The 20,819-nt window shown below is 39.7% G+C and overlaps 1 protein-coding gene across 3 annotated transcripts in view; it reads left to right on the top strand.

Moving 5' to 3' along the window:
• Cdk19 (cyclin dependent kinase 19) overlaps positions 1–17,800 on the top strand; it is a 106,939-nt gene extending 89,139 nt beyond the window's left edge. For all 3 annotated transcript variants that reach the window (XM_042684378.1, XM_042684430.1, XM_042684439.1), the window contains 7 exons: positions 249–392; positions 815–884; positions 5,345–5,417; positions 6,063–6,160; positions 8,057–8,135; positions 9,756–10,019; positions 13,516–17,800. In XM_042684378.1, coding sequence (XP_042540312.1) covers positions 249–392; positions 815–884; positions 5,345–5,417; positions 6,063–6,160; positions 8,057–8,135; positions 9,756–10,019; positions 13,516–13,647 — 860 coding nt within the window. In that variant the 3' untranslated portion in view covers positions 13,648–17,800. The remainder of the gene's footprint in view (positions 1–248; positions 393–814; positions 885–5,344; positions 5,418–6,062; positions 6,161–8,056; positions 8,136–9,755; positions 10,020–13,515) is intronic.
• The last annotated feature ends 3,019 nt before the right edge of the window (positions 17,801–20,819 follow it).

Below are 20,819 nucleotides of genomic sequence, written 5' to 3'. Positions count from 1 at the left end.
CCTCTCCCCCCCAAAAAAGTCTCACAGACTTTCCTGTCTTAAGTGGCTTTGAATCATGATTCTCAGATCTTAGCCTTCTGAGTAGCTAGGATTATAGGCATAAGCCACCAGTACCTGGCTTATACATTTTCATAATATACTTACTGTATTTTGTGAATTGTTTTACTGAAAAGTATTCTTATATGCATGTTGGAATTATAATTAAGTAAATATAATGCATTTGTATAAAAATTTGTTTTTTTCCATAGACATATGGGCAATAGGTTGTATATTTGCTGAATTGTTGACTTCAGAACCTATTTTTCATTGTCGTCAAGAAGATATAAAAACAAGCAATCCCTTTCATCATGATCAACTTGATCGGATATTTAGTGTCATGGGGTTTCCTGCAGGTAATTTATTTTCCTGTTAAGCAATTTAAATTATATTTGATCTATATTTTAAAACTAAAAAACTGTACATCATCTTTATAATAACAGTAAAAAAATTTTAAAAATGCCAGTGCCAGTGGCTCATTCCTGTCATCCTAGCTAATCAGAAGGCTGAAATCTGAGGATCAGGGTTTAAAGCCAGCCCAGCCAGGAAAGTCTATCAGACTCTTACCCTCAATTAATCACCAGAAAATCAAAAGTTGAGCTGTGGCTCAGAATGGTAGAGTGCTAGCCTTGAGCAAAAAAAGAGCTCAAGGACAGCATCCAGGCCCTAAGTTAAAGCCTCATGACCATAAATAAATAAATAAATAAATAAATAAATAAATAAATAAATAAATAAATAAATGTTATTTTCTATAACAATATTCAATATTTTTTGTAAGATAAAGATTGGGAAGATATCAGAAAGATGCCAGAATACCCTACACTTCAGAAGGACTTTAGGAGAACAACGTAAGTTTTTCCATATTGTCTTAGTCCATGTGTACTGAAATTTTAAAATAAGTTTTAGATTGGGTAACTTATAAACAACAGAAATTTATTTTCTTACAGTTCTGGAGGCTGGAAAGTCCAAGATTAAGGTGCTAACTAGCAGGTTCAGTGTCTGCTTCCGAGATGGTGCCTTGTTGCTGGGTCCTCATGTTGTCAAGGAAAAAAAGGGGTGAACTCATTGTGAAGCTTCTATTGTAAGACATTAATGTCATTTATGAGAACCCTCCATGACCTAATCACCTTCATTTTCATTCTGGTACATTGGGGATTAGGTTTCAACATGAATTTTGTGAGGAACACATATATTCAAGCCATAGCTTATTAGTTATAGGTATATAGTAATGTTCAAGGGAAAAATATTACCCTTTAAAATTGTATGTGAAAAATTGAAATTTAGAGTATTATATTTAGTGTATTATGTCTATGATTTAAAGAATACATTGCAGATAACGTATATACCCAATTTAGGCTATAGTATTTTAAAACTTTTAAGAATTTCAGCATCAGTAGTCAGTTTAAATGTCTATTTCCTTCTAACATGAATGGTTTTATCTTTATCTGAATAATAATTGATGAAATGGAAATGGTGGTGTAGGAAACCATGAGGGATGGTGGGAAGAAAAACCTGTGGCGCAGGGTCTTACTAAAACAAGACCTTGTCAAAGGAAGAGAGGAGAGAAAGGAAAGTGAAGAGAGGGGAAAAGGAGAGGGAGAAGAGAGGAAATGGAGAGGGGAGCAGAGAAAAAGAGGAGGAAAGGAGTGGAGACAAGTATGAATAGAAATGAGAGAGAGCAAAGGCAATTGTTTGAAAGGACTTTGTTATTGACCCACACCTATAGGAAACATTCTCTTAGGGAAACTTACCTGAAAAATTTCAGGACAGTATCACAGGAACAAAAGTGGACATTATAAAGAGAAGTAGATGGCATTAATCATTTCCAGATGTGTTTGCACAGTCCTTGGTAGGGTCCTTTGCCTCGTTCCCTTAAGATAGCATTGATAACCATGCTTCTGGACTGGGCTCTCTGCTTACTGTAGACATTTTTCCCAGGTAAACTTTAGTTTCAGTGGCCACAATTTATCAGCAGTTAAGATGATAACTCCTAATTTATACAGCTTTAAGTATCTCATATGAAATATTTGGGGTTAGAAGTGTTTTTAGATCGGGAATCTTTTTCAGACATCTGGATTTTGTTTAGGGATGTACAACTTGTATATCCTACTCAAATCTCTTTTCTAGTTTTAGAACCTGTTTATCAAATTGCCTTATGGAACACCAACTTGAATATTCTATAAGTACTTTAAACATTTAAAATAGAATTCAGCATCTATCTTCTTCAACCACTCCATGCTATATTTCCTATCCTAGGAAATGGCTTCATGATTCACATAATTATTTAAGCCAAAGACCTGGGAATTCCCCCTTATCTGTCATTCTTTCCTCCTCTCCTCTCCTCTCCTCTCCTCTCCTCTCTTCTCCTCTCCTCTCCTCTTCCTCCCTTCCCCTCTCCCTTTCTTCTTTTTCCCTTTCCTTTTCCTTTGTTCTCCCTCTCCTCTTCCCTTCTCCCCTTTCCTTCTTCTCCGCTCTTCCTTTTGATGAGGTCTTATTATGAAGCCCAGGCTGTGGCCTTAAAGTCTTGATTCTCCTGCTTCAGCCTCCCAGGGTGTGTACCACCATGCCTAGCTAAATAACTCTTTGCCATGTGTATTTGTGTGTGTGTGTGTGTGTGTGTGTGTGTGTGTGTGTGTGTGTGTGTGTGTGTGTGTGTATTCTTCTTTGAAGAGGGCTCTAATGTTAGCAAAGATGTAATAGAATGAGCACTTGTATTTTTTTTTTTCAGTCCTGGGGCTCTAACTCAGGGTTTGGGCACTGTCCCTTAGCTTCTTTTGCTCAAGGGTAGCACTCTACCACTTGAGCCACAAAGCCACTTCCAGCTTTTTCTGTTAATGTGGTACTGAGGAATCACAGGGCTTCATGCATGCTAGGCAAGCACTCTACCACTAAGCCATATTCCCAGCCCAGCACTTGTTTTCTGATGAGAATGTGTGCTTTTCGAACTTTGATGTACCTATAAATCCAGAGACCTTGTTAAAATTGTAGATCCTATGCTGGATGTGGTAGGACACATCCATATTCCTAGCTACTCAGGAAGCTGATAGGAGAGAATTTTAAGCCTAGGAGTTTGAGGCAAACTTGGGCAATGTAGTGAGACACCCTCATCTTAAAAAACAAAATTAAGAAAAAAAACATATTCTGAGGGTTGGAGATGTAGCTCTGTGGTAAATACTTGCCTAGCAGATAAGAGACCCTGGGTTTGATCCAGCACTGTGAAAGGGGAGGAAAGGCAGATTTTTGAGTTCGAATCTGGGAAGGGGGTCTGAGAATCTTCATTTCTAATACTACTTTGCTATAGCATGATTCTAGAACATACCCTTGGATCTGATAACTTTAGGAATTTATTCTGCAGAAAGTAATCGGAGCTGCCTCTAGTAGCTAGTACTTCCTGTGTGCCCACATAGTTTTTCCATAGATCCTCATAATAAACAAACTTCCTGTGTGCCCACATAGTTTTTCCATAGATCCTTGTAATAAACAAATCTATAGAGTAGATATAAATATAACCTTCACTTTTCAGATGAAGAACATAATGTTTCATAGAAGTTAAGTTGCCCAAGACCACACAATTGAGAGATGACTGAGTCAGGGCCTAGTAGAGGGAGGTTTCTGATTCTCATCTGCTATGAAATGTTGTTTCTTTGCCAAGTGTACCAGATTTACCTACAAATTATGTGTATTACATAGCTTTTATGAAACAGCTCCATATCAGTAGGACATACCACCATTCAGTAACTACAGAGCTTCTGACAAGAGGAAATGTTTATGAAACAATATTAAATGGCAAAAAGCCAACTTTAATATTGTGATCCCAGGTTTATAAACACAAAACAGAAACCCTCTGTTTGTATTCTGTGTATATATGCATTTTTAAAAAACCAAAGGAAAATCACCAAAATGTTCAAATGATTATCACAGAGTGGTTTGATTATGCAGGATTTCAGTTTCCTTCCTTATAGTTTTCTTCATTCCCTATTTTCCCCTGCCCTCCTCTCCTCTTCCCCTCATCTTTTCCCTCTCCCCCCACCCATCCTTTGAAAAAAGGAGGAAACTCCTCTCCTCCGCTCCCCACTTCTCTCTACTCTCTCTCACTTTGCTAAATGACATTCTTCCCCTTCATGATGAACTGAAACCATAAGCCAAAACAAATCTTTACTCCTTTAAAGTTTTGGGCTCAGTTTGTCATAGTGATGAAAAACAGACATATATTGCTGAAAGTTATTGTTTTGCTCAGTACTGATGGCTTAGGCCTATAATCCTAGCTACTGAGAAACTGAGATCTAAAGATTGCAGTTCAAAGCCAGTCAGTCTGGGCAGGAAAGTCCTTGAGACACTTATCTCCAATTAACTACCAAAAAGCTGCAAGAGTTGCTGTGCTCAAGTGGTAGAAAACCAGCCTTGGGGAAAAAAAGCTAAGGTTGAGCACTCTGGTCATGATTTCAAGTTCCTAGTACTGGCACAAAAAAAGAAGTTATTATTTGCTTTGGTATATCTTTGAACTTTATATCTTCCTTCTAATGGATGAGTAAAATTCCATGTGTATACTATACATACCACATGTTTTATAAAACACTCATCTATTGTAGGGTTTCTGGGCTGTTTCCCTAAACTTGTCTATTGTGAATAGTGCAGAAATAAACATGGATGTGCAAGTGTCTTTACTATATCCTAACTTGTAATATTCTAGATGTTCTGGGTAGATACCAAGAGTGGTATTGCCTGGGTCATAGGGGAGTTCTATGTTTAGTGCAACAGCTAAGATTCAAGTTTGTACCTAGAGTGGAATTTCTAGGTGGTAGAATATATTTATTTTCCACTCTAGTGGTTAACACATCATTTTCCCAAATGATTGGATCAATATAAACTCTCAAATGTAATGTTTAACAATTCCTGTTTCTTTTCTTGCTTGCCAGTATTTGGTAAGATACTTCTTTGTAATCAAAAAAGGCAATGGGTTACACATACCTTTTTAGAAAACTAGTTTTGGAGCTATTTATTAAGAAACACAAATTATTTATTAAGAAATGCAAATTAAGCCAGGCACCTGTAGTTACTCAGAAGACTGAAATCTGAGGGTTTATGTTGGAAGCCAGGCAGGAAAGTGTGAGTTTTAGCTCCAATTAACCACCAAAAAGCTGGAAGTAGAGATTTGGCTCAAGTGGTAGAGCACTAACCTTGAGCACAAAAGCTTAGGGACAGCATCCAGGTCCTGAGTTCAAGCCCCAGGACCAGCACACAGAATAAGAAAGAAATGCACATTTGAATGCATGCTCCCATTGACTGGTGGTGATCTATATCTTTGCAGGTATGCAAACAGTAGCCTCATAAAGTACATGGAGAAACACAAAGTCAAGCCGGACAGCAAAGTGTTCCTCTTGGTAGGTACTTCTCTAACAGATTGAAGTCTGATCTTAGCACAACTCTAACCTCACTTTGTTTTCTATGGATTTGTCCAGTGGTTGTTCCTTTTGAAATAAAAGACACTTGGCCAGGCACCGGTGGCTCACACCTGTAATCCTATTCAAGAGGCTGAGATATGAGGATCCCGGTTCAAAGCCAGCCCAGACAGGGCAGGAAAGTTTGTGAGACTCTTATCTCCAATAAAGGACCCAGAAAACTGGAAGTGATACTGTGACTCAAGTGGTAGAGTGCTGGCCTTGAGCAGAAGAGCTGAGGGACAGCACCCAGGCCCAGAGTTCAAGCCCCACAACCAACCAAAAAGAAAAAAGAAATAAAAGATACTAGAGGTTGGTTGTGAGGACAATATTAAGTATTTTTCTGTTGAGATATCATCCTTGACTTAAAATGTATGCTTAACAATGAGTTAGCAACCAAGGAATCATTTTAGAAGGCTTTAATAATGATGATTTCTTCACATAAATATGTGCATAATAAAGTAATTGTGCAGTGTACAATTCAACATGTACTTGATATTAGTCCTGTTAGACATTAATACAAAAGTCAGAACATTGACTCATAAACAACATTCTCATATGTTATCAAATTCTTCTGTGTTGCTCTAGCTTCAGAAACTTCTTACTATGGATCCAACCAAAAGAATTACTTCAGAACAGGCTCTGCAGGACCCCTATTTTCAGGAGGACCCCTTGCCAACATTAGAGTATGTATCCTTCTTCCCTCTTCTATTTACTTTGCTCTAGGTTGAAGATGTTTCATGGTGGCTGAAAACAAGGGAAGCACCTGTTAACTAAAGTACTTGACTTTCTTCAATAAAGCTGCCTCATAGAAAAAAAACCAAACTGCTAAAGAGAAGGGACCCAATTTTTGAAATAGGACAGTCTATGAACAAAAACAAAGAATGACCAGTAATCAGTTTTACAGATGCAAGTTAAAGCAAAAATAGATGAGACTCTTATAGATCAATAAGCTAAATCAGAGGCTAAACCAAACCAGTAGGCAATGGTAAACTTAAAATTTACTGTTTCAGAACATTTCCACAGCACTGCAAAACCTCTCTGTTCTTGTATCCTTATTTCACTCATGTATGTACTTTGAGTTTATATTGATTAGAAGTACATTTTGCCTGGTACCAGTGGCTCAGACCTGTAATCCTAGCCACTCAGGAGGCTGATATCTCAGGATCTCAGTTTGAAGCCAGCCTGGGCAGAAAAGTCTATGAGACTCATATCACCAACTAACCACAAAAAGCCAGAAGTAGAGCTGTGGCTTGAGTGGTAGAGTGCTAGCCTTGAGCAAAAAAGCTGAGGGACGAGGCTGGGAAGGTGGCTCAGTGGTAGAGTGCTTGCCTTGCATGCATGAGGCCCTGGGTTCGAGTCCTCAGCACCACCTAAGCAGAAAAAGCTGGAAGTGGTGCTGTGGCTCAAGTGGTAGAGCACTAGCCTTGAGCTGAAGAGCTGAGGGACAGCGCCCAGGCCCAGAGTTCAGGCACCATGACTGGCAAAAAAAAAAAAAAAAAAAGCTGAGGGACAGCACCCAGGCCTTGACTTCAAGCCCTAGAACCACATATACACACACAAAGAAGGAGGAAATTGGGGGAGGATTGTCTACTTTATTCTTGTTGGTGTTGGTTTTTCATTCAGATCCTTGCCCTTGCTAAGCAGAAAAGCAGGCATTCTTATTGCAGAGCCATGCTTCCAGCCCTCATTTTTTTTGTTAGGTTTGAGATAAGGTCTCACTTTTTGTTGAAGCATGTGAAATCCACCTATTCTAGGTGTCCTGATAGCTAGGATAACTATTGTACACAACAGTCTCACAAACATGTTTTTGCCTCATAAACCATGATTCTAGTAATCTCACCCTTCCAAGTAGCGAGGATTATAGGTATTTCCCAGTATCTGGCTAGAAGTTCATCTTTTCTTGAGGGGATTTTCTTTTTCTTGTTGAAACAAATTCATGTTTATTTGGATACTGTGAAATTAGTATAAAGAAACTTCTGTCATATATGTTAGCTAGCAGCAGTTACACCTTGAACTTGAAAATGACAGCATAAAAATTAAAGTGTGATGAATTTTTATTGCTTACGTTGTTTTGGAAGGCATCCAGCCACAGGTAAAGCCTAGGATGTAAGATCAGAAATAAAAAGTGACTATGCAACTTGTAGGCAGTGACAGGAGGAAGAAACTGGGGGAAAGCAAATGAAGGAATGACATTGTCTAAAAAGAATTGTATTCCATTACCTGATTTATGAAATGATAACTTCTGTATAACACCTAATTGATAACAATAAAGTTATATTTTTAAAAAATTATGTTAATGGGGCTGGGAATGTGGCTTAGTGGTAGAGTGTTTGCCTAGCATGAAGCCCTGGGTTCGATTCCTCAGTGCCACATAAACTGAAAGAGCTGGAAGTGGCACTGTGGCTCAAGTGGTAGAGTGCTAGCCTTGAGCAAAAGAAGCTCAGTAACAGTACCCAGGCCCTGAGTTCAAGCACAGGACTGGAAAATTTTTTTTACAAAAGAGTAGAATTTTTAATAAGAAAGTTAATGATAGTATAGATTTTAAGGTCATGGCATGTTTTTTTTTAAATACTTTTTAGTGTGTTTGCTGGATGTCAGATTCCATACCCCAAAAGAGAATTCCTTAATGAAGATGAACCTGAAGAAAAAGGCGACAAGGTATAAACTTTATAACACTTTGACTTTCAGAGGGTAAGGGAGGCAGAAAGATAACTTGATAATTGCTATATATCTATCCCCTTTTATTTATATATTTCTTTTCCATGAAAGTTTGGGGATGTAAATGTATTTGAAAAAAAAATTTACAGATAATTAAGCTTTCTGGTCTGTTTAATAGATCATTTCACTCCCTGATTCCTAATTCTTCTTTGTTTTATTTGTTCACATCATTACCATCATGTTATGCAGATGCTTTTAAAAAATTTTTTATTATGAAAATATACTGTACAGAGGAGTTACAATTACGTGGGCAAGATAATGAGTACATTTCTTATCAAGCATTGTTGCTTCCTCCTTTGTTTCCCCTTCCTATCCCTTCCCACATCCCTCCTCCCTTCCTCCACCCCTCCCCCAGCCAAAGTTGTAAAGTTTGTTTTTTGACATAACGACTTATACATCTCATTGTTGCAATGGGTCCACCTATGCAGGTACTTTTGCAAGCAGCACTCTAATATGGGACCATACCTCCAGACCTTTTTTGCATGGTTATTTTGAGATAGGGTCTCACTTTTTGCCAAGTCTCATGCCTGAAGTAGAATCTAGTTTTATGCTTCCCACAGTATCTTGGATAATAGGGGCTTGCAACAATGTCTAGTTTCTTCCCTTGAAATGAAATCTCAGGAACTTTTTAACCTGGAACCGTCATCCTCCCAACTTCAGTCTTCTGTATAGTGAGATTACTATTCCCAGCTATTGATTGAGAAGGGATGGTGTGAACTTTTCTGTGCAGGCTGAAAATTGGGCGGCTGCCCTCCCAATTATAGACACAACTACCATGCCTGACTTGTTTTTATTTTGTTGGTTGTTTTTTGTTTTGACCATTTTTGGGGTCTTGCTCTGTGGTCCACACTGACCTGAAGCTCACGCTATAGCCTGGGTTGGCCATGAAAACTGTACCCTCTTGCCTTCACTTCCACAGTGCTGAGATCATAAGCTTGTGTCACCATACCTGTTCCATCTCACCCTGTTCTTTTTTTTTTTGGTCCAATTGTGGGGGCCTGAACTCTGGGCCTGGGCACTGTCCCTCAGCTCTTCAGCTCAAGGCTAGTGCTCTACCACTTGAGCCACAGCGCCACTTCCGGCTTTTTTGTTTTTGCTTATGTGGTGCTGAGGAATCAAACCCAGGGCCTCAGGCATGCAAGGCAAGCGCTCTACCACTGAGCCACCTTCCCAGCCCTCACCCTGTTCTTTTATCTTAACTGCTTATATGACCTCCCTCATTATACTGCTCTGTTTTTCCTAACTCATGATTTGAAATGACTTCTTATAACCATTATAATGAGTACAACACAATTCCCTATGTGCTTATGGCTATGACTAATTTGGAGGATACTGAAATGAACTTTTGGGAGTGCATTCTGTTCAGGATTCAGCATATTGACCCTTGGGGATGCTGTAGTCTGGCAGCTGCCCTTTCTCCAGTCATTCCAGGCACTTAATGAGTCATGCAGCTTGTATCACAGGTAGATCAGAAGTCACATGTGCATCTAAAATAATGAAGGAAATTTTCATTAATTTAGTTTTATATCAAACTTACTTTTTCTTTTCCTTTCATAAAAGAATCAGCAACAACAGCAGAACCAGCATCAGCAGCCCACAGCTCCTCCACAGCAGGCAGCAGCCCCTCCACAGGCACCTCCACCACAGCAGAACAGCACCCAAACCAATGGAACAACAGGGGCAGCCACAGCTGGTGTTGGTGCTGGAGCAGGGCTACAGCACAGCCAGGACTCCAGCCTGAATCAGGTGCCCCCAAACAAGAAGCCACGTCTTGGGCCTTCAGGCGCAAACTCAGGCGGACCTGTTATGCCATCTGATTATCAGGTACTTTTCTCCTTTTTTTTTTTGGGTCCCGTCGTGGGGCCTGAATTCTAGGCCTGGGTGCTGTCCCTCAGCTCTTCAGCTCAAGGCTAGCGCTCTACCACTTGAGCCACAGCACCACTTCCGGCTTTTTTCTTTTTGCTTATGTGGTGCTGAGGAATCGAACCCAGGGCCTCAGGCATGCAAGGCAAGTGCTCTACCACGGAGCCACCTTCCCAGCCCCGAATTTTCTCCTTTCTAATGTGGATATGTTTCATTAAGTGGGAAATGGACTTAAATAGTTCTTAAATCTTAACATTTGTTGTTTGTTGTACAAACTGGGCAATTCTATTTCTAAGACATTACATGAAAAAGAAGGTCTTTGGGGGGTCATATTTACTGTAATTTAAATTATTTGTATCCTGACTTGTTTATTGTAATATCTTAAGAGAAAAAGTAGAAAGGTAGGCTGCTCCCTTCTTAAAGAATTTCCCTATTCATTCTATATTGCTAGTTATAGCTTTGGGTCAGAAAATGATACCTAAATAGGCAATTGAAAAGGGAAGATAGTGGCAGCTTACTTAGAAAATAAATTAGTGAACTCCTCAGAAAGATTTGCTCTTATAAGGCAGAAATTATCGGTAAATAGCCACATGTATGCAGAAGAGAAAATGAAGAGTGAGACTTCTACATCCTAACTGCTGAGCAGGCAGAGATCTAAGGACTGAGGTTTGAAGCCAGCATGGTCAGAAAAGTCCCCATGAGATTCTTTCCTCCAATTAACCACTCAAAAACTGGAAGTAACACTGTAGCTCAAAGTGGTAGAACATTAGCCTTGAACAGAAGAGCTAAGGGACAGCACCCAGCCCTGAGTTTAAGCCCTATGACTGGAAAAAAAAAATCATTGTGGCCAGGCACCAGTGGCTTGTGACTGTAATCCTAGCTACTTAGGAGGCTGAGTTGAGGATTGTGTTTGAAGCAAGCCCCAGCAGCAAAGTCCATTAGACTCTTACCTTTAATTAAGCACATAGCCGCCCCCCCCCCCCCCCCGCCCCCAGTCAGAAATGGAGCTGTGGCTCAAGTGGTAGCCTTGCAGGGTATGGGGGTGGGAAATTCAGGCCCTGAGTTCAAGTCTCAGAACCAGCACCAAAAAAAAAAAAAAAAACAACCATGTGATAATCTTAGAAAGTCTTGCAAAAACAGTTTGTTTTTCAAGGTGGTAATAAACCAAGGAAAGAACAAGGAAGAAGGGAAAACTTAAGTGAAAGATTCCTTTTTCAGTAAAAGGTTTAGGACCAGTCTCTCGGAATTCACAGAATGGGACCATTTAGGACAGAAAGAATAGAAAACAAAAGCTCTGATGAGGGAGCCATAAACTCACTGATAAGAAACTGGAACAAAGAGACACATTAATGAGGAAGACATAACAAATAGTTGCCTCTTTGAGTGTCTCAGAATGCAATGTTTTCAACTGTTTCCCTAAAAACTTCTCTTTAAGAAGAGAATATAATACTTCCTTCTGGCTGTAATTAGACTAGGATTCCTGAACATAATTGGAAGTTGGTTAGAAATTGAGTTTTCCCTTAAGCTTTAGCTTTATCTCTAATATATTTGCAATAAATGTTTACTTACTATCTCATCTTTTTATCTCAGATTATGTTACTCTGTGTTAAAAAGAAATAAAAAGTTGGTTACCAGTGGCTCATGCCTGTAATTCTGGCTACTTAGGTGGCTGAGACCTGAGGATTGTAGTACAAAGCCATCCAGCACAGTTGAAAGCCCGTGAGACTCTTATCTCCAATTAGCTGCCAAAAAAAGCTGAAAGTATAGATCTGACTCAATTGGTAGAGTGTTAGTTTTGAGAAAAAATGCTTAGGGACGGTTGCCCAAACCCTAAGTTCAAGCCAGAGAGAGAGGGGGTGGAGAGGAGGAGAAGGGGAGGGGGAGAGGGAGAGGGAGGAAGAGAGGAGACACATGTTAACTTTATTTCAGGGGGCAATAGATATGACAAGCACAGAGAACACAGTAACAGGGTGTTGCAGTAGAGGAGAGGGATTGTATTCTTCCCCAAATCTAAGAATGACACAGATTTTTAGCCAAGGAGCAGATCAGTGGATGGAAAATTGCTAAGAGGAAACATCAAGGATGAAGGGTTTCTGATTTGATAGGACTATTGCTGAAGGCAGGTGTTAGGTTTTTAAAAAGAGGTAGCCGAGTAAGAACTGCAGCAGCACGCACGTGGTATTCAGGTAAGGGGTAGGTTTATTCAGTAGACCTGCTGGGACCAGGCGAGGTTGGCACTCCACGTGGCTGGGAAAGAGAGAGGAAAGAGCTAGAGCAGAGAGAGAACAGAGAGAGCTAGAAAAGAAGAGCAAGAGCAAGAAACGAACAGAGAGAGAAAGAGCAAGAGAGCTAGAAGAGCAAGAGCAAGAGAGCTAGAAAAGAAGAGCAAAAGCAAGAGCTAGAAAAGAAGAGCAAGAGAGCTAGAAGAGCAAGAGCTAGAAACGAACAGAGAGAGAAAAAGAGAGAGTCTGGGCCTGGGCTAGGCCTTATGTAGGGTATGGGCGGGGAAAGGTGTGGCCACATCAAATTCAGATGTGACCTCAGCGGATGCAGATGTGACCTCTTCCAGGTGTCCCAGTTGCCTAGGTAACACAGGTACTGGGTGGAGACTTTGCTGCGAGGAGGGTGGAGTCTGCTAGCCATCCAGGAGCGGACCTTACAGCAGGTTATGGAGACAAGATTTCTGTGTATATTGTTAGGTTTTTAAAAAGAGGTAGCCGAGTAAGAACAGCACCACGCATGTGGTATTCAGGTAAGGGGTAGGTTTATTCATCATTCTGGCTGGCACCAGGCCATGTTGGCACTCCATGAGGCTGGGAAAAGCCTGGGAAAGAGCGCGGAAAGATGGCTGGGAAAGAGAGCTGGGAAAAAGAGAGAGCTGGGAAAGAGAGCTTCTGGGCCTGGGCTAGGCCTTTTCTAGGGTATGGGCGGAGAAAGATGTAGCCACATCAAATTCAGATGTGACCTCAGCGGATGCAGATGTGACCTCTTCCAGTTGTGCCAGTTGCATAGGTAATGCAGGTACTGGGTGGAGACTTTGCTGCGAAGAGGGTGGAGTCTACTCACCATCCAGGGGCGGGATCTTACATGCATGTGTAGAAATTTGTTATGCAAGGAGTTAGACTGCACCCCAAAAATAGTCAGTGTGAAGAACAGTAGGTCTTCATACTGACTGATTTATAAGTTTATAGCATAAATTTCTACACGGCATGTCTTTGCCAATATAGCTTATCTCCCAAAGAAATTGAGCCAAACTTCATGCATGCCAGAATATGTGGCTACTGTAGGGCTAGGCTGTTAATTTCAGATCTGCAATATGTATTAACAAGCTAAGTTAACTGTTAGCTGCTGCTGAGACCGGTCTCATGACTAAATGGTTTATATCTCCATCCTACTTTGATTGACAACTTGTGCCTTACTCTTCTGTCGATAATACCCTTTTCCTGTTTCCTTCTAGCACTCCAGTTCTCGCCTGAATTACCAAAGCAGCGTTCAGGGATCCTCTCAGTCCCAGAGTGCACTAGGCTACTCCTCTTCATCTCAACAGAGTGCACAGTACCACCCATCACACCAGGCCCACCGGTACTGATCAGCCACCTCTACCTGGCCCAGGCCAGAGCACAGACTTCAGCAATAGGAGGTTTGCATTGCAAAGAACCCCCAAATGCAAACTATGATGCCATTCAGAACTCACACACTCAGGAGAAAAACTTTCCACACTGAGTGTTTTGCAGAACTCCTATCTCTTCTTTATTGACTTAAAGAAGATTCTTGTGAAGTTTCCCCTACCCCTTGCCCCTTACCCTGCATGAGTTCCGTGTGACTTCTCTGATAAAGTGTCTAATCCCAGCACTTCTGTAACCCTCAGCATTTTTTGAAGGATTTCCAGGTGCACCTTTCTCATGCTGTAGCAATCATTATGATTTACTTTTTCAAAGCTCTTTTAATAAGGATTTTAATGTTTTAGAAACAGGATTCCAGTGGTGTGTATAGTTTTATACTTTGTGAACTGATATAGCAACACAGGTAAAAATGGACCTTTTAAACACTACAATTTTCTCAGACTACAAATATTGCTCATGGAAGTCTTAAACTGAAACTTACTGTCCCAAAGTACTTTGCTATTATGTTTTTATTTATCTAGTTTCAGGGAAGTTCTAGTAAAAAGACAACTGGTGGGACAGAAAGAACCTACACCAAAAAAAAACAAAACAAAACAGTCTAGATCTTTGCAGTTACTATGCTTTATGCTATAAATAACTGAAGTATGTGGTGATTTTTATATAATTATTCATATGGAACTTAGTTCCTTAGAATCATTGTTTTCTGAGTAGTATTCAGTAATTAAAAATAGAGTTTTAACCTTCATGTAGCTAAGTCTACCTTAAAAAGGGTTTCAAGAGCTTTGATGGAATACAGTCCTATGGTGATCCACACCAGAAAGCTGAAGAGAATATTAACTGCACTAATAAATTTAAGGAGTAATGTTGATCAAGGATGTGTTACTTCTCCTTGAAAAGGCTCTCTTAAGGAGCTGTTTCTTCACATGTGGATCTGCATGAGTAACTTTCTTACATAATCATGGGTACTCAAGTAGAAGCCTGCAAATTCGTCTGCTTTTAAAATAAAGGAACAGTGTTTTCTATTTGTATTGGCAATAGATATAGGAAGAGTGACTATTTTTAAAGCATGTTGAAAATTTAGGTTTTATTCATGTTTAAAGTATGTATGATGTATATATAATTTTGCTGTTGTTACTGAATCTTAATTCTACCAAGAATCTTTTCATTGCACTGAATGCTTTCTTTTGCCCCTAGGAGAAAACTTAATACTTGTGCCTGAAAACTATGGTGTAAGACTATACAAGATAGGGTGAATATTTGCATTTGTGTAATCTATGAATTACAGACTGAGTTCTTTCTTAGCCATTTTAAAGAGCCCCTGAATCCCCAGACTCAAAAAGAAATGTTAAGATGTATAGAGCTCCCATTTTAGTATAAGGGGCAAAAAAAATTGTGTTCTTCTGAATGCTACTAGCAGCACCAGCCTTGTTTAAATGTTTTCTTGAGCTAGAAGAAATAACTGATTGTTGTATATGCAAACTATATGCATTTTTAAGCTATTCTTTGTGAACTTATCTACCTGGTTATGATACTCTGGGTCCATGTACAAGTAAAATAAGATTTTTAGAAGCCAGAATACATTTTGCACTATTGATGTGATACTGTAGTCAGCCAGGACCTTACTGATCTCAGCAGAATAATGCTTATAAATAGTAATAAAGGCTGTAAAGTGACACTCATCAAGACTGAGATGAAACAATTGACATGCTCCATTGGAAGGAATTTGTGATTGTCTACATAGTATTTCATCCCTTCCATTTTTTTAAACAAGAAGTTGACAGCCTCCTGCATAATGTAGCTACCTATATAAAGCTCTTTCCAGAGCTGCTGTTCATCGGCTGCTCACTGCACACTTAACACATGCCAAGTTCTCCAGTGGGTGAGAAACATATGGAGCAATGCAAACTTGCTGTCCTTAAGAGCTTGTGATCGATTGAGTGACAGTAAGCTGTCCTGAGATATCTATGCCATGTGATAGACTTGTAAGTGAAACCATTGTATAATATGAAGGTTTTTTTAACTTCTAAATATACTTGGATAGTTATTCTTTCAACTTTTATATAGACAGTGTTATGGAAGGGCTTCTCTCTGTCCACCTTAGGAGAAAGCCAGTGATTAAATATCACAAAGGCATTCATATATATTTGAAATGTTCACAGGAGCCTTCAATAACTGAGTGATCCTCATAGGCAGAACTTGCTCTACTAAGTAGTTGTAGTAAATTACAATGAAAACAGAAATTCTGTTCCTGCCCTCAAAGGAGCTTAGATTTAATTTTTAAAAAGACATCCACAAATGTGGACACAACCCAAAATACCATGCCCCTTAATAATTTATAAGCAACTTTGAAATACTGTTCTTAATAGTGCTTATACACTCACAGGACTACCCTGCTTTTCTTGTACATACATATTTCACTGGTAGAACTGACATAGACTTAAGGGGATTCTTGTCAGTTGCTTCCGGTATACAGTGTTTTCTAGGACATAGCCAGAAATCCCCATTACGTGTACGACTGGGTTTCTTATCACTGCACTGGTTCTGGCCCCTTTCTCCTCTTCTTGCCTCAGGGTTGGTGATGCCCAGTTGTGCCCATCACCCTTTGATGTAATTTTGGTTTGTAATTTCCTTTGTCTATAAAGGGAGCAAAGCCTTTCTCACACACAAGGGCCCTAGACCATGGGACCTCTTAAGGAGACCTGTGAAGCTTTCAGATGGTAAAATTTGTCCTTGTGATCCCCAAATCACTGCATTTCTGGTTTGAAAGCTTATTACTGTTACGTCTATTGAGCGTGTATGAAGACCTCCCATAGCATGCCGGAATACCCAGAACAAGGAGGTATTGTAGGAATGAATCAGTTGAAGGTTTTCTACTCTTCACATAACAGATCAGTTTAAGAATTAGCTTTCTGGTGAGGTGGGTGTTTGGGAAAAAGAATCTAAATTTCAGGACAGACTAGTCTAAGGTAGCTTGGTAGCAAGGCTGATACTATGCGGCTGAAGCAATCCTGGTAATAAAGTAGATCAGGCAGTGAGATGCAAAAACCAAGGCCATGTATATTTTTATATCTCTGTGGTTTTGAAACTTTAGTATTTGGAATTTTGGCCTTCTGCACTACTTTTTTGCTCTTACAAAAATAATTTACTCTCAAGAATGGGAAGGAATGACATTTATGTATGCGTGCACTGCCTCATTCCTATTGAAGCAATTGCCTCTAAAATGATGCTGTTTTCTCCACTGAAGGTAGACAGAAAGAAAAAGTTTTGGATATAAGACTTGCAGCTTGATTTGCTTTTAAGTACATTTATGTAGCAGAAATTATACAATGAAGGGATAATTCTATGAAAATTGCAAGTCTTAAACTCCATAGTAATGTCTTCCTAGGAAATAAATAGAGACAGTAAAAAGGCCACTAGATGAACAGAGGCTTGAAGGGGTCACGTACAAGTCATATTTTATACAAAACATAGTGGTTTAGGTCCCTATATCTTCAAGAATAGTCACAAGTATCAGAGCAAAGATCATTGTTTTAGGATTTTTAAAAAATGTGTTGTACTTAAGGCCATACTTACTCTTCTATCACTGCAAGGGAAGTGATATGTATGTATTATATGAAAAAAATACTTAATGCACTGTTATCTCCTAAATATTTAGTAAATTAATACTATTTAATTTTTTTTAAAAATTTGTCTGTGTAGACACTAAAAGTATTACACAAAATCTGGACTGAGATAGTCCTTTTTAACAACAATGGAAAGTACTTTTATATATGTTACGTAGACTATCCTTTCTAAACTGCCTAGTTTGTATTTCTGATAATGCCTCTTTGTGAAGTGTACCTGTTCTTGTCTATTTTTTAGTCATTTTCTGCACGCAGTCCTCTTTGTATGATTAGAGATATGACTGTAGCTTTCCACACTCCGCTGCAATTTGTGTGCTTGGAGCTGCCTGCACCCCAGCAGGTCCCGCTCTGGTGGGCTGCAGGTCGTGCTGTCACTTCAGAGTGTTTTTGCTTTTGAGTTGTCCTAACATCCTTCTTGAAATGACTGTTAAAGCTAAGATAAATTACATTGCATTTATTTTATATTCTTTGTTGAAATAAAATCTAATTGACTTTGCTTATGTATGGATTTTGTTAAGTGTAGACAACTGTTTGTAGTAAGCTTTATTGTTAAATTTTTATCTGCATGCCTAGAAGTGTCTATTGTTACATTGATCTTGCAGAGATAATCTCCCTGTGAATTTTAGTATGTTATTTTGTTTCAGGATAATATGATGCCACAAAACCAAAGAAGCAAGCAAGACTTGCAAATAACTCAGAAGTAAAATTACAATTTTCTAAGTACTCCAAGGGAAGCATCTCTTTTAGATTAATGAAAATTAGAACGATGTTTTTTAAAACAAACATTTTGAGGATGGGTTTGGTTCAGAGATTCTCTTTCCATAAGAGCACGCTGTTGGACCTACACCTGTGCCCTCTACCTGATAAAGCCTCAGTGGTACCTCTACAGAGCTTTTACTTCAGTAGCCAAAGACATAACGGAGTGAATTGAAGTGTGTAACAGAAATATAAAACTTATACTTGTATTTAAAATAGATACTGCACATGTCCAACTTGGCTGCTTCGCTTTTGGCATGGATTGTGTATTCAGTCCTGTGCTATTTGTAGGCGAGATCTTCTCTTGGAAAACTGTTCTTTGGCCTCATTTGCCCTTCTAAAAGCCATCTGAGTAAGAGAAAGTGGATGAGTGGACAAACCCCTTACCATTACCATGAAACAACTGGGAAGTATGTATGTCCCTAGTAGACTCAGTTCTTTGGAAGACTGGATCTGGGTTGGGTTTTTTTTTGTTCTTTTTTTTTTTTTTTTCTGTACTTTCAGCAGCTGACATGATGCAGTGCAGAGCAGATGCTGAATATGGCAAATCATTAGCATCAATTTTGTACACTTGCATAGAGTTCCAGGATCACATAGTGTGCTGTATTTTGTATATGGACAGGGATGAAAATACTTTTATTTTTGTTGGTTGTGGGACTTGAACTCTGGGCCTGGGCGCTTGTCCCTGAGCTCTTCAGTTCAAGGCTAGCACTCTACCACTTGAGCCACAGTACCACTTCTGGTTTTCTGAGTGGTTTATTGGAGATAAGAGTCACGGTCTTTCCTGCCCAGGCTGGCTTTGAATCGCAATCCTCAGACCTCAGCCTCCTGAGTATCTAGGATTACAGGCGTGAGCCACTGGTGCCCAGCCAGAATGAACATACTTTAATGAATAATGAAAATGCTAGAAAAAGCTATCTCTCCCTCCCTTCCCTCCCTCCCTTTTTCTCTCCCTCCCTTCTTCCTCCATTCTTGTGCTGATACTGGGGGTTGAACTCAGAGCTTGGACACTGTCCCTTGGCTTTTTTGCTCAAGGCTGGCACTCTTATCACCTGATCCATACAGTTCCATTTACATCATTTTGGTAATTAGTTGGAGATAAGAGTCTCATGGAGCCGGGTGCCGGTGGCTCTTGCCTATAATCCTAGCTGCGCAGAAGGCTGAGATCTGAGGACCATCGTTCAAAGCCAGCCCAGGCAGGAAAGTCTGTGAGACTCCAATTAACCACCAGAAAACCAGAAGTGGTGCTGTAGCTCAAGTGGTAGAGCACTAGTCTTGAGCTGAAGAGTTTAGGGACAGTGCCCAGGCCCAGAGTTCAAGCCCCATGACCGACCAATAAAAAAAAAAAAAGAAAGAGTCTCTAACTTTCCTCCTAGGCTGGATTCCAAATGTGATTCTCAGATCTCAACCATTCCTGGGGCTTGAACTCAGGGTGTAGGCCCTGTCCCTGAGCTTCTTTTGCTCAAGGCTAGCACTTAACACTTGAGCCACAGTGCCACTCGGGCTTTTTCTGTGTTGTGGTACTGAGGAATCAAACCCAGGGCTTCATGCATGCTAGGCAAGCATTCTACCACTGAGCCACCTTCCCAGCCCAGCATCACTTGTTTATGCACTTATTTTTTTATACTTTTGGCTGCAAAGTTATAATAAAGCACCACTTCAAAGGGACAAACAATTCAAATTATGTTTGAATAAAAAACACCAGTAGTATGTTTGTCAATCTTCTCAAGAAGCCATTTTTCTTGTGGCTGCCTAGAAGCAGACATTTTAAAACCTTGTATAGTTTCATTTTATGTAATAGGCTGGGGAAAACTGGCTTGTCCAAGTAATACAAACCTTATGGGAAATTTGTGCATTTTATCTAGAGAATAAAACATAGAGGAAAGACATTAAAATGTTGACTGAAAATATCAAAGTGCTTCTATTGAGTGCTTTTCCCCGAAGTGTTGCTATTTTTTTTTTTCACATAGAGATACTACTACAGACTGAACATGTTTCTCTCAGATTCACTGACCATTTGACTATATTTAGAGGCAGGGCCTTTATAGAAGTAATTAAGAGTAAATGAAGTTATAAGAACAGGGCCTTCATCCAGTAGAAGTGGGTCTATAAGTACCAGGAAGCTTACTCCCTTTTCTTTCTCTCTCTGAGGGCAAAAAAACAGACACCTGCAAGATGGGAGGAGAACCTTCATCAGAAACCCAACATGCCAGACCTTTACCTTGGAGTTCCCGCCTCTAGAACTGTGAGAAAATACATTTCTAGGTGTCCATACCAACCCAGTCTATTTTAAATCTAGCAAAACTAGTCATTCTTACTTGATGGTTGACTCCCTTCCTTCTTTGGAGATAAAAGTTGCAGGTTAGTCTAGGTCCAGACTCCTGGGATTCTCTATGTTGGGTCTGATCCCTTCCCTGTATGCCAAATAAAGAGAAAATTATGGTCAAGGGCAGAGAAATACCTATTGCTTAGTATGGGCAACCATGCCAAGAGGAAAAATAAGCACTTCAGCCTTCCTCAAGATATAAAAGTAAGTTAAAATAGAACTAGTTTAACTAGAACTAAGGTTTAAAAAGAACTAAGGCTTAGGGGAGGCAAAAGGTATGATAGGTAAACAGTCTCGCACAGCTGTGGCCTGGTTGATTACATCTCAATTCTTCTAGGATCCAGAGAACTGGCTATCCCTGTCATCACTTGAAGCTAGCGTCTGGTTTCCATAGATGATTACTCTTACTCCAGGCTGTAGCCTCATCATTATA

Source organism: Dipodomys spectabilis, unplaced genomic scaffold (assembly GCF_019054845.1).
Source record: "Dipodomys spectabilis isolate Male_0828 unplaced genomic scaffold, ASM1905484v1 ptg000001l, whole genome shotgun sequence".
In the NCBI taxonomy this organism is placed as follows: Eukaryota; Metazoa; Chordata; class Mammalia; order Rodentia; family Heteromyidae; genus Dipodomys; species Dipodomys spectabilis.
The sequence above is the reverse complement of the archived record's forward strand: the minus strand, read 5'-3'. Positions and strand labels throughout refer to the sequence as shown.